The sequence below is a fragment of the Impatiens glandulifera genome, chromosome 5, assembly GCF_907164915.1.
Source record: "Impatiens glandulifera chromosome 5, dImpGla2.1, whole genome shotgun sequence".
Taxonomy (NCBI): Eukaryota; Viridiplantae; Streptophyta; class Magnoliopsida; order Ericales; family Balsaminaceae; genus Impatiens; species Impatiens glandulifera.
In genome coordinates, this window is record NC_061866.1 from 41,334,183 (window position 1) to 41,353,034 (window position 18,852).

Genomic DNA, 18,852 nt, shown 5'->3' on the forward strand with positions numbered 1-18,852 from the left:
CGATCCAAATTACTTAATAATAATAATATAAGCGGAGATGGAGTCGGAGTCGTAGGAACAACTGATCAATTTCGACGACGACGAACAAGTCCCCGGCCTTGTTCTTGGAATAGAGATTCTATTTTATCGTTGGTTAATGGATTGTACTCAAATTCTTTAAAGATTTTTTCCGACCAAATTGTAGGAAAGCTTCAAATCATCAATCCAAAATGGAGTTCCTCAAATCGCAGCAGCAAAGCTTCTCGAATCTTTATAATTTAGAAAATAATGCTGGTTATCAACCATTTACTCTCGATTCGTCGCCGGCGACATCTCATTTTTATTCCGACATTGATTCTGATGAAATAATATCATTTCTTAATTATCTACCCATCGTGTCAGAAACTATTTGCGTTCCTCATGTTGTTTCTGATGATCTGCCGTCATTACTCTGGGCAAGGGACATTATTAATGGTGATTGATAGATGCAGATGAATCAATATCTCAATTTGAATCCTCAATTCACCTCCTCCTCAAATACAATAATAAACGAATCATCATCAAACTGACTTTTTTCATCTCTTTGTTCTGATGATCAGATGCAATTTGCACCGCCCGCGCAGCAATCGCAACAGTTCTCTGCATTAATGAACGAGTTCCTGCGCGAATGTCCTTAAGGTGCTTTATCCATCTCTTCCATGTTATTAACTTGAAGGAGGATCCAAGTTTGATTTTTTTTTTCTTCTATACGTTGATTGTTGTATGTATGCTTTATTTAAGGCATTATAATTTTTCTTCTAATCATAGTTTTATTATTTGTATTAATATGTTTTAAACGTGTTTAACTAATCAATTGCTACCGGAAATTGGGTTCTACCGGAAATCATATATTTTTTAGTTTTCGCCATCATTGTCGCATTGTTGATGAGTTGGTAAACAATATCTAAAAATGTTAGGTCAAGTGATAACAGACTAATTACCTACATATACTCGAGAAAACTTTACCAAAATAATCTTACGAATATGAACAAAAACTACCCATCAAAAATTGAAAATATTATTCGAAATATAAAACTTGAAAACGAAAATTATGATCCGGCTAAACAAATTAAGAACGAAAAATAAGATTCGACTAAACAATATATTGAATCAAACAAAATACATCATATACTCAAATATGAGTAATTGAAGAAAAAAGGAGACACTTTCTCATACTAAAAATTCAAAAACATTATGATTTTCTCGTTTATTGATAATTAGAAAAGCTATTAAGAAGTTGATAAAGCTCATTTACTCTCTACGTACGTACAGGAAGGATCAATCGGAAATAATAAAAGTTTGTCCGTCGACGTCGAAGAACATGAATAAGAAAACTATGGAATTATCGACGTTGTGTAGCGTTGATGTGTGCATCTTATCTTTCTCGGCCGATGGAAGAGAAGTTGAGACTTGGCCGGAAAATCCTAACCAACTCAAACCCATTCTCAGGCGATACAAGGAACATCGATCCAAATTACTTAATAATAATAATAAAAGCGGAGTTGGAGTTGGAGTCGTAGGAACAACTGATCAATTTCGACGACGAACAAGTCCCCGGCCCTGTTCTTGGAATAGAGATTCTATTTTATCGTTGGTTAATGGATTGTCCTCAAATTCTTTAAAGATATTTTCCGACCAAATCGCAGCAAAGTTTCATATCATTGATTCCAAAATGGAGTTCCTCAAATCGCAGCAACTAAGCTTCTCGAATCTTTATAATTCAGAAAATAATGTTGGTTATCAACCCTTTACTCCCGATCCACCGTCGGCGACATCTATTTTTATTCCGACATTGATTCTGATGAAATAATATCACTTCTTGATGATCTACCCATCGTGTCAGAAACTATTTGCGTTCCTCCTGTTATTTCTGATGATTTGTCGTCATTGCCCTGGGCAGGGGACATTATTAATGGTGATTGGTAGATGTAGATTGATCAATATCTCAATTTCAATCCTCAAGTCCCCTCCTTCTCAAATACAATAATAAATGGGAAGAATGTCAATTTTATTTATAAAGTTGGAGGGAGGTGTCAAATTTATTTACAAAGTTGTAAAATTCTATTTATGTATACAAACTTGTCAAAATGTGTCAAAATTATTTGACATAACGAAATGTTTTAAACGGAGTTAATTTTTTATCCACGTGGATATTTATTTTATATTTTGTTTTAACTTTTTTTTTCAATTCAAACAGACTTTTTCTTTACATTTAATAAATAAATAAATAATAATTTTATTCTCTCTCCTCCTTCACCCGATTCATATTCTTCTCATTTAAATCTTAATCTCCAAAATCTCATCCACCATTTCTAAGACCCACTTTGTCTTCTCTCTCTGAATTTCACCCTATGTTCTTCTCAATTGATGTCAAAGTAATAGGTTATATATTCAATGCGAAACATCAAACTAGAAATTCTAGATTTCATTTGAATAATTTGCCTGCAACTAGAGGATTAGAACAATAAGTTTTTAGCGGATGGTTAGAATTTTGAAAAATAAAATTGAGATTTTGATAAGTTAAATGTGATATGTCACTTGTTTGTCATTGTTTCTGATTGTTCTTTGTGAAGGAAAAACTAGTTCCAAGATCGCTTCAGCTAGGGTTTTTAAACTCATTTAGTTAGATCCTCAATCACAGAGTTCAATCGCAGATAAACAAGGTTTATTACAGATATTATATTGTTTGATCGAAAATGGTCCATTCGATGATCAGATCACGAAACAAATCTGTATTATCAGGCCTAACAGTAATATCAAAGTCTATGAATGATCTAGTTAAAAAAGGAATAGCAAAAACAGCCTGCGACATCCTCTGGAGATTGAGATTCGATTTGTTGAGTTCTTGAATGTGAATAGATTGGTTGCGGCGGCTGTGAAAGAGAGGGGATGAAGATGATGGTAGGTAGAAGAAGGAAAATTTTATTTATTTAATTTTATATATTAAATAGAAAAAGAAGGTCTGTTTGAAACCTAAAAAATAGGTTAAAAAAATATAAAAAAATAAATATCCACGTGGATAAAATTTAACGCCGTTTGAGACATTCCGTTATGTTAAATAATTTTGACACATTTTGACAAGTTTATATACATAAATAGAATTTTACAACTTTGTAAATAAATTTGACACCTCGTTCCAACTTTATAAATAAAATTGACATTCTTCCCAATAATAAATGAAGCATCATCAGACTGGCTTTTGTCATCTCTTTATTCTGATGATCAGATGCAATTTGCATCGCTCGCGCAGCAATCGCAACAGCTGCATTAATGGACGAGTTCATGCACGAATGTCCTTAAGGTGCTCCATCCATCTCTTCCATGTTATTAACTTGAAGAAGGATCCAAGTTTGATTTTTTTATTTTTTTTTTTCATCTGTACGTTGATTGTTGTATGTATGCTTTAAGGCATTGTAATTTTTCTTCTAATCATAGTTTTATTATTTGTATTAATATGTTGTAAACGCGTTTAACTAATTAATTTCTACCGGAAATTGGGTTCTACCGGAAATCATATATTTTTTAGTTTTCGCCATCATTGTCGCATTGTCGATGAGTTGGTAAACAATATCTAAAAATGTTAGGTCAAGTGATAACAGACTATTTATCTGCAAATACTCGAGAAAGCTTTACCAAAATAATTTTATGGATATGAACAAAACTACCCATCAAAAATTAAAAATATTATCAAAATATAAAATATAAAAACGAAAAATACGATCCGGCTAAACAAATTAAGAACGAAAAATAAGATTCGACTTTTAAACAATATATTGAATCAAACAAAATACACCATATACTCAAATATTAATTGAAGAAAAAAGGAGACACTTTCTCAAACTAAAAATTCAAATCATTAAGATTTTTTCGTTTATTGATAAATCAGAAATGAGTTATAAGGATTTATGAAGAGAATTAAATTAAATATTAATTTAAATAAAACAATCTTATCAATCTTACATTAATATATATTCACATTTAAATTAAGGATGAAAACAATTGTGTACATTGTGTTTTAAGAAAAAATAAACTTTATTCTCTGGGTTTAAAATATACCCAAAAAAAATTACAACATGAAGTCTCATCTATTGATTAGTAGAGAGAATTCACATATGAAAACAAAAATTGTGGTTGGAAAAAAATATTATAGTTTCAGATATGAAGAACAAATATACTTTGAGATAAAGGTCGAACATAATAAGATCGTTGTCAAAAACGTTAACCGACGCAAAACTCACCCCTTCGATAAAAAAAAATTAAATTGTCATGGATCATGAATGATCTAAATATAAAGAAAATATCATATACTGCTTTTTTAGAATCCATGTAATAAGTCATTATTGTCTAATAAAGAAATAGATGAAAATCATCTTATTATAAAAGTTTATTATAAAAGTTACGGAAATATATTTATAAAAATGAAGAAAATAGATTGAGAGTATGTCGATTAATTTGTCAAATCATCTTCCAAATGTAATTGAACTCGTGACATTTTGGTCTCTTAAGCCGACTCTTACCACTGAGCTACCTTGGTGGAATATATATATAGTTACAATTGCAAATAATTTATAGACGATATAAACAAATGATATAAACTGTGTATGAAGTGAAAATTGAAATCGCAAGGTAAGGTAATACGAATTTACCAGTAAGACTCCAACAAGAATTTCAAAAGAATTGTCAAACTTCTCAGAACTAGGATATACAACAAGACTCCAACAAGAATTTCAAAAGAATTGTCAAACTTCTCAGAACTAGGATATACCAACTCATATTAATCAGTTCGTTCTCTAAAAAATTGTTAAAGTGTGTAATTTGGCCGAAGATAAAAACATATATATATTTAAATATTTTTTAAACGCATAATAAAATGTCGATCACTTAAAACACAAATTACTCAAATATCTTTATCCCTAAAATTAATAACATATGTTAAACTTTAGATTTAAGTTAAATGTTTGAACTAGGTGAAACATAAAAGAAATCAATGTGAATAATTTTATATTTATTAAAGTTGGTGAAAAAAATACCACTTTAACTAATTAAATATCAGAAGATATTTAACACATTTACAGTCATCTTCTTCTCTAGAGAGAAAGAGACCTGAATGGCTCTATCTTATCCATCTCTTCTACTCCCATTGGACAAAATCTCTCCACATCATCTCAATTCGATCTTCCATGCCCACTTTTGTTTTTAGTTTTTACAGACTAAGGCCCCTCCTTCCCATCATGTTCCATCCATAACCCAACAACTTTAACACTCACTCCCACCGCCCGGCGACCTGAAATCCGATTCTCAGGTGAAATGGCCGCCGCAGCAGGTTCCTCATTCTCCACCTCCATGCATATCCGTTCCAACAAAACCTCTGCAATCGATCCCCTCCTACTCAAAATGGCATCTTTCCCACCCATCTCAACTTCACACGCTTCCCGGAGATGGAAGATAGGCCGAAGAATAGTAGCAGCAGTAGAGCTGGAACAAACATCAATAGACCAAATTTCATCTCAACAACAAGAACAAGATGAAGAAGAAGAAGAGTCTTCAACTGGCGGCAGTGTTAACACGAAGCTTTACTTTGGTAATTTGCCTTACAACTGTGATAGTGCTCAACTCGCCGGAATTATTCAAAATTACGCCAGCCCTGAACTGATTGAGGTACCAATCAAAGCAAAGCTTCATCCTTTATGCTTATGATTGATTTTTCCTGATTAAGTAAACTTACAGGTTCTGTACAATAGAGACACGGGAAGAAGTAGAGGATTTGCTTTCGTGACTATGAGTAATATCCAAGACTGTAATGAAGTAATCCAGAATCTAGATGGATCTGTAATAACCCATTTTACACTGTTTCTATTTTCTTTCTTTTTTACATTACATTGTTAATTAAACATGAAAGAATCTAACTTGACAGCAGCAATATGGAGGAAGAACATTGAGGGTGAACTTCTCAGACAAACCGAAACCCAAAGAGCCATTATACCCAGAAACAGAGTACAAGCTCTTTGTCGGAAACTTAGCATGGTCAGTTACATCTGAAACATTGACTAAAGCATTCCAAGAATACGGAAACCTGGTTGGAGCTAGAGTCTTGATCGATGGCGAAACAGGAAGATCGCGAGGTTATGGATTTGTCAGTTACTCCACCAAATCTGAGATGGATGCTGCTCTTGAGGCTATGAACGAAGTGGTAAAATTTGATACTATTTTCTCTACTACATCATCTTATCCTATTGTCTATCTTCAATTTTGATATATTTTTTAAAATTTTGTTCAGGAACTAGAAGGGCGAGCGATTAGGGTCAGTCCAGCAGAAGGTAAGAAGGCAGTAACAAACTAAAATAATATGCAATGTAATCGATACGGGCTAATAGATTGAATCATATCAATACATGTTGGTTTCGTCGAATGTTTGAGTTGAGTTAACAAATGGTTGTTCTGGTTACATGTTCAAGACTTTGTATAAACATTATTTGTTAACCTTACCTCAAAATTCAAAATACAGTTTCCATGCAACGAAATTCTATGGGAGTCAATTATAACATAAGAATATTCATTGAATTTGCTAAATACACATTAGATAACTTCTTCACATTCTAAACAAACAAAAAATAATCTTCCTACTAAGTGAGCAAATCCAATACACTTTCATGAATGAGAGCTGATAGGATCTAACCTCTCACAAAGAAGTAAGAACATTGCCCTCCTTTAGAATCGAATCCACCTTCATATTTCAATAATCTGCAACAAAAACGGGCTAATATGAATCAAAAATTGAATTGAATGACCAAATGTGGCATATTACCCAATTACTTACCATCATGCTTCTTCTTCACAGCATTCTTGAGAACAAGTAACAAAATGACTAATAACCCAACTCCAGCTAATGAACCCAAAATAATAGCTACAGTCTTCTTTGCATCTGTCCCTGACCCTACAAATATCAAATACATAATCAAATATTATAAGGTCTTTATCTTTCATTTCTAAAATGTCCCTATTTGGAAACAGTTAACCATAAATTTAAGACAAAAAAAAGTGGAATTCTTTCATTAAATACAAAAGAAAGACAACAAGTGGGTCTAATTAATAATACACTATGGTAGCAAGCTTACAAAGGAAAAACATAATTTATAGTTTAATTCACTAACCCTAATTCCTTTAAGAAATGATAAAAAAAATAAAAGAAAGCAAACCTGATGAGGAGGAAGATGAAGAATCAGATCTCTTTGGGGCCCCATTAGGATAATAGCTATAGCTAATAAAGCATTTATGAAGATAAACCTGTCCTGATATAGAACTTCCACATTCAACCTGAGAAGTCTGTACAGCACTCTTAACACAATCCCCACAATCCCCACTTCCCAAATCACCTTCACATTGACCTAAAACATACACAGATTCATAGCTGGTCATGTAAAATCCATTCCCATTTACACTTACAATCCCATTCTCAAGAGATGAAAGTGCAGTGTCCCTTCTCTCCTCAAATCCACTCCCCTCTACGTTTTTCCCACTGCATGTCTTGTAAAGCATCTTCATGCCTGAAATCTGAGGAAACCCAGAAACTTCGTAGAGCATATAGCAACCCAAAAGCTGAATTCTAGCGGAAACTTGCTTTCCACATAGTTTGTCGGTTAGGGTTGGAAGTTTACTCACACAGTTGTAACAATCCATGTTGGTTAGGTCACCTCTGCACTGAAATAGACCGGAAATGGTGGATTGAGCGTTACCTGCAGTGGTTTGGAAGAATTTGGTCTTTGAAGACTGAGAAACTAATGAACCGAAAAGGGTTGAGAGGGATTGAGAGTAAACCCCAGATGGGTCTGATAAGGGTTGGCTAGAACAGCCTTTGTAAACCAAGGAAGTGTAGTCAGAGTCGGATTTAGACATGGGGATGAGCTCGAGGTTGGTGAAGAAGGCTAGGAGAAGAGAGATGAGGGTAAAGGGTTTTGAAAAGAAACCCATTTGGTGAAATGAACTGAAGACGACACACGGCAGAGGAGAATCAAACCATTCTTTTTATGGGTTTTAGGTGATGTTTTCTCTTGTCTAGAAATTGGCGAGCTTTGCTCATTTTATCAACTTTTTTTCTCAATACAGAAGGTTTGATATATTGTTGGTTCTCATTTGTATTAATGAAATAAATTTTTTTTTAGCATATTTATTGTTCATTTTTATAGTATTATTTTCACTTTAACATAAGACAGTTTTAATAAGAATATCAGTGTTCTATTAAACTATTAAATTTAACTCATTTCAAATTTATTTATTTTGAATATATATTAAATATGTAGAATATAATAAAATAATGAATTTATTCACGGTGAAATTCTTATGAATTATATGTGTATGAAGAAAATTGTATTATGGTTAGTCATTCTCGTTTGTGTTACGAATGACTAATCGGCAACTCACTTATTTTTGTATTGTTGAGGGTGACTAGTATTTGAATTTTTTTTTGTAGAATATTACTGAGATTTATTGGGTGATGCATGAGTTTTTGGATTGATGCGAATGATATGACAAACTTTCATATTTATGTTATCCAGAGCCGGCCCCAAGTTTTGGGCTGCCCCAGCCCCAATAGAAAAAAGTCAATATATTTTTTGTTAACCTAGGTCAAGTTTAAAAAATTGATAAAAAAATGTTCTTGGTGAGGTTTGAGCCCATAATCATATAAAATTTAAGTTTGCATATTAAACTACTAAGCTACACCATTTTACATTTAAAATTACAATGGATTTTAGTAAATACCTTAATATTTTTAACAAGTGGGCTGCCCTGGGGAGTGGGTTGCCCTAGCCCGAGGGCTTGTCGGGCTTACCTCAGGGCCGACCCTGAGGTTATCATCCTAATTAGTTTATGGTGGTTTATCTCGTTTGAGAGAAATCTTCAAATTTTAAATGATCGTAGTCGTCTAATGCGTATGGTTCATAATTATATTATTATAACGTTTTCTGAGATTCGTTTCGGAATCGAAAATTTAAGAGTTCGATAACTTATTGAGTACCAATTTTTTTTTCATTTTAAGTCATGTTTTTGTTATTTTTTACTTAAACGATTTTTTTAATATGAACATAGACCTCTTTCAAAAAAAATTACAAATAAATATGCAATTACATATAATTAATAAAGTTTCAAATGGATATATTTGAAGTTTGGATACTAATGTATAAATATTTATATTTTTGGTCAAATAGTCAATGGAGATAAAATATATTTAAAATGTAGATTGAGTTGGGAATGTTCGGAGTGGCCTTTAGTGCATCTATATTATTCTTTATATGGCAACATTGTAATTAAGATAAAAGAACGAAGGCAATATTGTAATTGAAATAGCTGGATTGTGATTTTCAAATAAAATGGGACTATTCCCATTACATTCCCAATACATTCATTTAATAATTTGCTATTAATTGTTTACTCTAAAGATCTGGTTTAATGTTGGTTATTTGGATTTTTTCATTAGATTTAAAAAAATAATAATAAGTTATTTAGATTTTTAATTAGTTAAAATTTTTAATGTTTATTTTTATTTATAATTTAAATTTATAAAAAATTAAATAAAAATATTTGATTACTAAAAAATATAAAATTATTATTATTTTTTGTAAAATTCATTTTTCTCACTTTATTTAACAAAAACAAATTATTTAAAATTATTATAAATATGTTAAGTATTGGTGTACTTTGAATAACTATTAAAAAAAATAACTTTGTGGAACCCAATTTAAAGTTTGAACACAATAAATAAGAATTTTAATCTAAAAGTCAATATTTATGATCAAAATTTTATAACCAATTAAAAACAAAAATAATAGAAATAAAAACACTGAGTTCACTTAAAATCTCTTTTGGTTGTAAACTCTTAAAATTATAAAAATTAGTTTTAAAAAATATTAATTATATATTATTATTATTTATATATATAATTAAATATTTTTATTTATATATATTTATAATTAAATATTTTATACATTAATAATTTAAAAATAAATATGATAAAAAATTATTAATAATAATAATAATAAATAAATTACATTATAAAAGGTTATGTTTTCAATATTAATTTATTTATTTGAATAAATAAATCAAAAATTATAAATTTAAATTTAAAAATTATGTAAAATCATAAAATCAAAATTATTTTATAAACTCGTAAAATTTTATTATCGTAAATTTAAAATTATAAGAATTTTATCATATCATTTTATAAAATCATAAGATTATTATATGTACCTAATAAATTCGAAAAAAATCATCCCTACAGATAACACAAAATAATGATCAAGAAAACATCCTCGTCACTACTAGGCTTTTGACCAGGATCCCCTCTGTTAGAAAACTATTATGTAAGTTAATGACGAATGAAGCAAAAATCTTCATTATTAATATATATCTTTTGCTAAAATTATTAAATATTAAATAAATAAAATTGTCTTTTGATAATATCGTGTTTTTTTTTGGAAATTGATAAAATCATGTTAAATAAGTCACTAAAATAAAACAAGCTTAAATTAAATGGGTGTAACATATAAATCAAAGTGTTAACTAATTTAAAAAAAATAGTTTGAACATTTGACAAAATAAAAATACAATAATAATAATAATCAACAAATATTAGCAGTAATGCAGTATAAAGACAATAAAGAAACAAAAGTTTTCTAGTCAACATACAAATCATAGAATTTGATAAACAAAAAATAGTGTGTTGTTCCATTATAACCTCCTACAGAAAAACCAAGAGAAAAAAAGACAAATGTTATGTATGTTCTTCTACTCTATTCACCTCATATAATAATAATAATAATAATAAGCTGTTAAAACAAAATCAAATTTATGTATGTTTTCGAATAACCTCTTCTTCTTCTCTATTATCTCCCGTATAAGCACACGAAAAACGAAAGAGAGCAGCAGGCTACTTACTTACTTACTACAAGGAACTTCTTCTTACAGTTTGGATTAGTCAATTCAAATTCTAGCTCTCTTCTGATGGAGCCTCCCCTCCTTCTGGAAGGCCAAATATGCGAAGATTTCGGTCCATTGATCCAACAGCTATGTACTTTCCGTCATCCCCAAACTTAACACAAGTTGCCTTGCCTGTAAAGAAGACAGACCAGACCATCCATCATGCCCACCGTAAAAAATAATAATCAGAAAGAATGAAAACCAAATTAAATCTACAAAAGAAAGAAAGAAAGAGTGAGCACCTGTGCCAGACAAATCAGGGAATGTTTTTATGCAATTCCACTCGGATTTCACATTTGCAACTTGATAAACCCTGAAAATGTTCATGAATGAAGCTTTCACTATTAAATGCCAAAGGCTTGTCTGTTATCGGGTTATTTCAAAATAATCAAGCTTCTTGTTTGACATAAAATAAGTGATTTTAGTTTATTTGGATTACTTTGGTTAAATGATAAAGTATTAGATAGAAGAAGTGACTAATTGTTGATGGGAGAGTGGTTAAATCCAAATAAACCACCATATGAAAAAAGCCCTTAATTTGTTACCTTGTGTCTGCGCCAGCAATTGCAAGATAGCTTCCGCTGTGGTCAAAATCCACTGCAAAATCAAGGAAAATACCTCTCATTGTAAATTGAAGAATTACATAGTTTAACCAAGAAAAGAAAGTGAAATTGATAATGAGAATGAGAATGGAGCAGAATACCAGACTGAGTTGGCGTGTTCTCATCATACAATGAAAATGTTCGGAAGTTCCTTAATTTCCGCAAGTCCCACAGTTTAACTCCATCATGGGCAGCTGTCTGAGCTTATAAACAAATAGTATATAATTCATCTCTATAATACCCAGTCTTAAACAGTCGAGTGGATTAAAAGGCATACCGCTAAGAAGTAACCATTCTCCGAGAAAGATATAGCAGTAACCGCTCCAACATGGCCATCAAAAGTGGCAGCAACCGTCTGCAAACTCTCCCCGAAGGGGGAACTAGATAAGCAGAATAAAAGATGGGGCTGTTTTTTTCTTAAAAAAAATAATGCCGGTCCAAAATCATTTGCTATGTTTGCCAACAATTGCAGTAATTTTAGAAATAATTAGAACATGATCCAAAAATTAATTTGATCATGTTCGAGAAAAGATATAGTCAATAAAAAATGAAGCAAAACATTACACTAAAATTAAGAACATCATATAGAAAATAATTTGTATATCAAATGAAGCAACAAAAATCACATTATAATCTGGATCATGAGCCAAAAAATAATATGATCATAATATAGAAAAATATCTTATACCAAGCGAAAGAACACTTAGAATTTTAGATTTGACGATTTCTCAATAAGGTCCTTATTGTGACAAAGATTGACAAAATACTAGTTTCCAAATAGGCTCAATATGCAAGTACTACTCAAGAACTTCAATCAAAGGTTCAGATTTATACCTGTGATTTTACATCCCAAATTTTAACACTTGCATCTGAGGTGCCAGTTCCAAGGATAAGACCATCAGGGTGAAAAGATGCAGCTGTGTAACCTCCGGATCCAGGACTTTCAACCTACAGGTAGTTATACAGAAAATAATAATAATATATCTATGTATATATAATCGTCTCAATTCCATGAATAAACAAACAAATATGCATACACAAAGAAGCAAAGGGAAAGAAGGGATACCTGAGTAAGGCATAAACCAGAAGAAAGGTCATAGAAGCACCATGTATTATCAAGAGAGGCCGTCACAAAGTAGCTGTTCGTGGCATGAACAGTGACTGCTTGAACCTGACAGAATTAAACAGACGTCATAACAAATAATAATAGGTAGCAATAGCTGGTGAACTAACGACACAACAAACTCCCATCCAAATACATGCAAATTATCACAAAATGTTTGTAAACCCATTACAGAAATGTATGAATTTCCTAAGATCACTAAAAGAAAGATGAAAATATTTGTCCTACGGTTTCCTTAAAATAAAACTTCATTTTTAAGACCAGGGACTTTCTTTTCCTAGAGGAGGCTAGTAGAGCATCTCAACCCCACCACTTCAATCAAGGTGCTTTCATTGGGAATCAAACTTGAGACCTCCTAAAAAGGCTTTTTACAAGGCTCGCAGCAAATATAATCACCCATGCTTCCCAATAGAGTTAATGCCAATGTGTGAGGACAATTATAACTTCATTACAACAGAAATTCCTTGTAATTAGCACCTCTAATACACAACATATAAACAAAAAAAAAGTTGGTAACCTAAAGTTAAGCTTAGAAGATAACAGAAAACAACATGAGCTTGTTTGATGTAGGGTTCTTTTGAAATATTCGACTTTTTGAAAGAAACTAGTTTGAAGTGGAGTATTTGAGGTTATTTGGGCTAAATGACTCAAAAATATCTTTTGTATTTAATATTTGAAAATGTTATGAAGATAAAAGTAAGGGTATTTTAGTTGATGATTTGAAATGATGATGAAATAAAGGGTTATTCTTCATCAAACACATGTTTGTCAACTGCATTTACCATTTTCCGCTAATGACTAGAAGTCTATCCCTCTCATCATGTGGTGGACGATTTGGAAAGAAAGGAAATGTTCAAGGGAAAAATTATGGCATTGAAAGAATCAAAGCTTTATTCTTCATGTTTTCCTTCAGTTCGAGAAAGAAGGTTTCGTATGGAATGAGATTTTTTTTATCTTATTGCCATCTAGCTTTTTGTGTTCTCGCTTCCTTGTTTTGTTCTTTCCCCTCATCCACCATCTTTTTGTTCCAACTCTCCTTGCGTTCCTTTTTGTTCTATTGAAAGTTGACCGTTTTTAAAAAAAAATAAATGAATGATGGTCTTTCACTTTATATACCCAAATACAGGCAATGTTTGCCAAGGTGATATTAGCTCACTTTGCTGATTTAAAACTCATACTGAAGTCAAAGTGCTTGAGATTTCTATATGTCCAGAACATTGCAATCATGACAATTGATATTTGGTCTTTGGTAGTTCTTGAGAACTAGTAGAGCACATAAAAGGATGATTAATAGAAAATTATAAGAAAACGTATTGAAGCTAATCTTGTCGTCAAGCCAATATATTTCTGGTAGTCTAACAAACAAAATTACCTCTGCAGTATGATCCTTCAAGACATGCCTGCAATCATAGTTCCCTTGTTCAGATTCTTTCCACACACGAACAGTCTGTGAGGTCACCATTTAACAGTAAACAGTAAAGACTAAAGGCAAGCAAACCAATAAACTTATTCAAATTAATGTTAAACCTAATTGCATACAAGGAAATACAAATATTAATCGATGGGTCATATGTCAAGCACAATTCTAAGGAACAAAATTCAACTACCAATAAATAAAGGAATCTAAAATATATTTTCATGATGCAGAACATAAGCACACTTTCTTTTATACCCCCAAACAAAAGTTTCCTCAATCTTAATCATTGCTTTGATCATCGGTATGCAGAACAAGATAGTAGGTAATCAAAGTGAACACTGTACTTCAATCTTTGCAGATAATATTCATGATTCAGGTGTATTCATCGTTCATCTTTTCTTAGGTCCTATTGACTTTTGTTAGACATGTCAACCAATCAGTTATCTTCTTCTTTGAGGTTTGACCTTTGACATTCCAATTCTGCAATAGGTACTGATGCACTTTTTTTAAATGCATTCAGTAATCCACCTTTCTTCTGGTAAAAGTTTGATCTTTCATTTCAATACCCTCCAATAAGTCGCTTAATATCGAAAATCAACTGTCTAAAATTTTCTGATATTTTACAGCATTTATCACACTTTAAGTGATTCAAACATGATTCTTTATGTTCCAAAATATATAGAGAAAAAATTACTAATGTAGAATATTTTCTAATGTAGCTTTTATACAGGCTTCACCTTAAACACGTGAATCCCAAACATGTTTCATAAAACAGGAGGGAAGGATTACCCATTCCCAACAAGCATAGACATACCCGCATCTACTTCAAGATATGATAACATCAGTTACTGTATTTCAGCAAACAACTCATACGTATACCAGACTAACTACATTCATCTGATTTACCTCAGGCAGAACAAGCATTGATAACATAATAATAATGTTCTAGTTATTTATTCTGGTGAGATAAGGAATAATAATCATAATATTTTCAAACCACAAGTCAAATTTTCAGCTCTTACAGCTAGCTAACCTTATCTGCTGAGCCAGTAACAACTAAATCAGCCCGAGACACAAATTTAACACTTGTAACCTGCAAAAGTAGTAAATGCATAACTGAGAAAATGGGATCAAGTGGAATAACTCGTATACTAAAACCATATCAGCAAGAAAACAATAAAAATACCTTCTTTGAGTGACCGCTAAGTGTTGATAAGACAGTCCCTGAAGGTCTATCAAAGATTACTGCATTTGCATCAATACCAGCTGTTGCAATAATATCCTGCACAAAATAAATAAATAAATAAATAAATAAGCAACTCTAGATAGCAGCATCCAGGAATCTGGAACCATCTTTATCACAAATATATTAATTAATCAAGAGTATCCAAAATTGATGCAAATTTTTAAAAGAAAAAAATGTGAACTAAAGTCTAACTCCATCTACATTCTACATGCATGATTTGGAAAGTAAAACGTGCTAGGTCTATACAACTTCCATGAACATTTGCATGGAGGAAATTAAGTGATGGGTGAGCAAATTTCATTATTATAATGTGGCAACAGAACCTAATGGAAAAAAAACGAACAATTACAGATCTATGGATGTTATACAAGCTCATATTTTAAGAATATTAGCATAATAAAATAATTCAAGTGACATATAATTTGATAGAATAAAAAGAACCAAGAGATCTGAACACATCTTATACTATTGGCTTACCTTTGAGGAAAGAATATCAAGAGCTAAAATGCCAGGTTTGCTGGTCTTGTGAAGAGGATGACTATTGAGCTGTGTGTATCTCTCTATAGAATCAGCAGTAGCCAACGTCGGTGAAATCTGAAGGCAAGACAGAAATGGAAAATGCAAGAAATATTTACTCTCATTCAATATCATGAGTATCATAGTCAAAGGAACATTAAAAAGACAACAGGTCAAAAACACAGATGGCATAAAAGAAGATATCATGGTGAAAAAAAAAATCACCTGTCGCTTTTTGCGCTGCTGAGAGAGTGCTGAATTGCAATCAGTAAGCTCTCCTATAATAGAAGTTGAAATTCCAGCGCGTATTTTCTTTCCTGCAGGTCCCAGATCCTCATCTCCTGGAGCTAAAATGACAACACATATAATGATTAAGGCGTCAAGCACATAAACATATACATGAATATAACCCAGCAGTAGATGAATGTTTACCTCGTTTCCCATTGGTTAAACCAGGAGCATTAACAGTAGCTTCAGCTGATGCTGGCATCGGCATTGTCCTATCTGCCTGGACCAAAAACTCTCTTGCTTCATCTCTCTCTTTCTTAAGCCTAGCAATAACTCTGCAAGCAGCATCATGCTGCCAATAATAGATGCGTAATAAGGTAATGTAGCTACTTCATTAAAAAAAATCATAACATCAAACTTCTCAATGCAGGAGACTATAAAGAATTTTGACCATTAACTATTAGAACCATGATGCAGTCTAATGCATGATGATAACACGACAACACAAAATTACAAAGGAAAACTGACATAGCAATCATTATACTAAATGTTAGCACATACGGTAGAGAAAATAAGAAGTTAAAATACAAGGTGCCCAAAATAAGCGTCCAATGACAACATAGAGAGGGAAGATGACAAACCAATAAAGATCAAGTACCTGGTATAAAGCATGACTTAGTTCTTGCCTAGCTGTATGAAGCTGTTGTTCCAATGCAAAATTGGAGAGCATTAAGCTATCCCATTCCTGAGAAAAAAGTGCAAAATATGTGAGAATTAACATACAAAACATGCACTTGCATTGCATCAATAAAGAATTAAGACAAAGACATACTGTCTGGAACATTCCAAGCATTCCAGGTATACTGGCAGCCTGCATAGGTCTTGGCTTCACAATCTGCATACAATTCATACTACAATAAGCTTCCACGAGCTATAAACTGCAATATGGGAGCCAATAACAAACAGTATAGCCTACCTTGCCAGTTTTAAGAGGAACTATGTCATCCATAGATAGAGGCTCCCCAGTAATAGGGCATTTTCCATAATCCTAGCAAATAAGAAAGGGAGCTAATAACAGTCATGAACAAGTAAAGAGATTCGGTTTCAAGCAAATGGACGATTTATTTTTTCATTCACTATTCTGCTGCTCCAAAGTAGTGTACTGAAAGTGGATTTGAATATGCAACTCTAATAAATAAACCCTAGAGTAAAAAGACGAATCAAACTTACAATAATATGTCTTTCAATGAGTCGTTTCTCGTAGAGCAGACCAGATATCTTAGAAACAACCGGCACCTCCGGCACTTCACCGGTAACTGTGCGGAAAGAAAGAGTAAATAATACGGACATTAAGCATGAACCAAAGAATGATACAGATGAATACAGAATGATTGTAATAAGGAAAGTGAGAGAGAGAGAGAGAAGAGAAATACTTGAGCAATTCATGGAGCCGAGAAGTTGGTTGAGTTCTCCGGAGGGTCGCCGTTGACGGAGATGGAGAAGAGAGAGAGAGTGAAAGAGTGAAGAGAGAAAGGGTTTAGGGGCGAAACCAGAGTTGAGAAATCCCTCCCTTCCAATCCCCGACCGCTGATTCAAAAATGGACCGGATCCGATCGCTTCTATACAAGTCGGGTTGAGGAGGTTTCCCCATAACCCAACCAAATTTGACCTTTTTTCTAGATAAAAAAAAATGATGTATCTTATTATTATTATTATTTTAACTATAGTGTATATATGGTTTATTTTCTTAATTTATATCATGTATAACATATAGTTTTGTTTATTCAAGTAAAATTATATAACATGCAACAAAAATTTAACAATCATATCTAAGACCACGCAATTTTCGATATGAATTGTCACATTATTATGGGTCGATTGACCTGGTTTGACCGTTAGTTGATCGGGAATGGAGGGTGATGATATTTGTGTATTCCTCTCTATTCCGTCTCGAACACTAATAAATATAATTAAATATATAACATTATCAATGGATTTATTTATTTTTTATATTTTATAAAAAAAATTAAGTTTATCTTTATAATAATATAAAATTTCAATATATATAATATTAAAAAATACATTTATAAATTTTATAAAAAAAAATCATGTATTTATTTAGAGTATAGTATAACGGTCTCCCCATATCCCAAAACTAAAGACAAGATGTTCTAGTTTATGGTAAAGAGTGACCATCATAATCCTTATTATATAATCATTGAACTCATCTAAACCAAGTGTTTTCACATTTTCAAAAAAATATTATTCACATCACTTTTCTTCCTTAAAATAAGAGTTTATTTACACTAGTGAAAAAAGGTCATTACAGGGAGTATAATATATCGGTAATGGTCCAATAGTTGTCGATATAGTCATAATATCGAAAGTTTGGATAACTATCGGCATTTGTCGGTATTACCACTTTCGGTAAATCTAATTGGGTATTTACCGAGAGATTTCGTGAATCTCTCAATTTATACACCAAAGAGAAAACCTGAAAGTTATTTAAAAAACTCTCGACTATTCCCTTGTAATAAAAACCGAGAGACAATAGATAATTTCTCAGTTTTTCTTGCGAGGGAAAAAAACGAAAGTTATTTGAAAAACTCTTAGTTTTTCCTCGCAAGAAAACCCGAGAGATAATAAATAATCTTTCATTTTTTCTTACGAGGCAAAAACCGAAAGTTATTTGAAAATTTCTCGATTTTTCCCTCGCAAGAAAAAACGAGAG

General features: G+C 32.0%; 3 protein-coding genes across 6 annotated transcripts; 1 reads left to right on the plus strand and 2 right to left on the minus strand.

Annotated features, from left to right (window-relative positions):
• Positions 1-5,213: 5,213 nt before the first annotated feature.
• Positions 5,214-6,461, plus strand: LOC124940770 (28 kDa ribonucleoprotein, chloroplastic-like). 2 transcript variants are annotated; one of them, XM_047481310.1, is made up of 4 exons: positions 5,214-5,676; positions 5,746-5,847; positions 5,936-6,208; positions 6,296-6,461. In XM_047481310.1, exons 1-4 carry the CDS (start codon positions 5,326-5,328, stop codon positions 6,356-6,358), a joined length of 789 nt encoding a protein of 262 aa, XP_047337266.1. In that variant the 5' UTR covers positions 5,214-5,325; the 3' UTR covers positions 6,359-6,461. The 2 variants fall into 2 exon arrangements, with proteins under 2 accessions (XP_047337266.1, XP_047337265.1); XM_047481309.1 differs by having other exon boundaries at positions 5,217-5,676; positions 5,933-6,208.
• Positions 6,462-6,549: 88 nt separating this feature from the next.
• Positions 6,550-8,051, minus strand: LOC124940769 (plasmodesmata-located protein 2-like). Its single transcript, XM_047481308.1, has 3 exons — positions 7,215-8,051; positions 6,836-6,952; positions 6,550-6,759 (listed from the first exon to the last, which is right to left on the minus strand). The coding sequence occupies exons 1-3, from the start codon at positions 7,984-7,986 to the stop codon at positions 6,752-6,754; spliced, it is 897 nt and encodes a 298-aa protein (XP_047337264.1). The 5' UTR covers positions 7,987-8,051; the 3' UTR covers positions 6,550-6,751.
• A 2,582-nt stretch (positions 8,052-10,633) lies between these two features.
• On the minus strand, positions 10,634-17,716 carry LOC124940768 (pre-mRNA-processing factor 19 homolog 1-like). Of its 3 annotated transcripts, none has more exons than XR_007099511.1 (19): positions 17,555-17,716; positions 17,352-17,437; positions 17,098-17,169; positions 16,954-17,016; positions 16,780-16,866; positions 16,326-16,473; positions 16,119-16,240; positions 15,855-15,971; positions 15,318-15,413; positions 15,165-15,224; positions 14,087-14,161; positions 12,658-12,762; positions 12,426-12,539; positions 11,869-11,946; positions 11,693-11,789; positions 11,535-11,586; positions 11,232-11,302; positions 10,948-11,121; positions 10,634-10,750 (listed from the first exon to the last, which is right to left on the minus strand). XR_007099511.1 is itself a non-coding variant. In XM_047481305.1 (18 exons), exons 1-18 carry the CDS (start codon positions 17,565-17,567, stop codon positions 11,000-11,002), a joined length of 1,578 nt encoding a protein of 525 aa, XP_047337261.1. In that variant the 5' UTR covers positions 17,568-17,716; the 3' UTR covers positions 10,634-10,999. The 3 variants fall into 3 exon arrangements, 1 of the variants encoding a protein (XP_047337261.1); XR_007099512.1 differs by having other exon boundaries at positions 10,944-11,121; XM_047481305.1 differs by having other exon boundaries at positions 10,634-11,121.
• Positions 17,717-18,852: the final 1,136 nt, after the last annotated feature.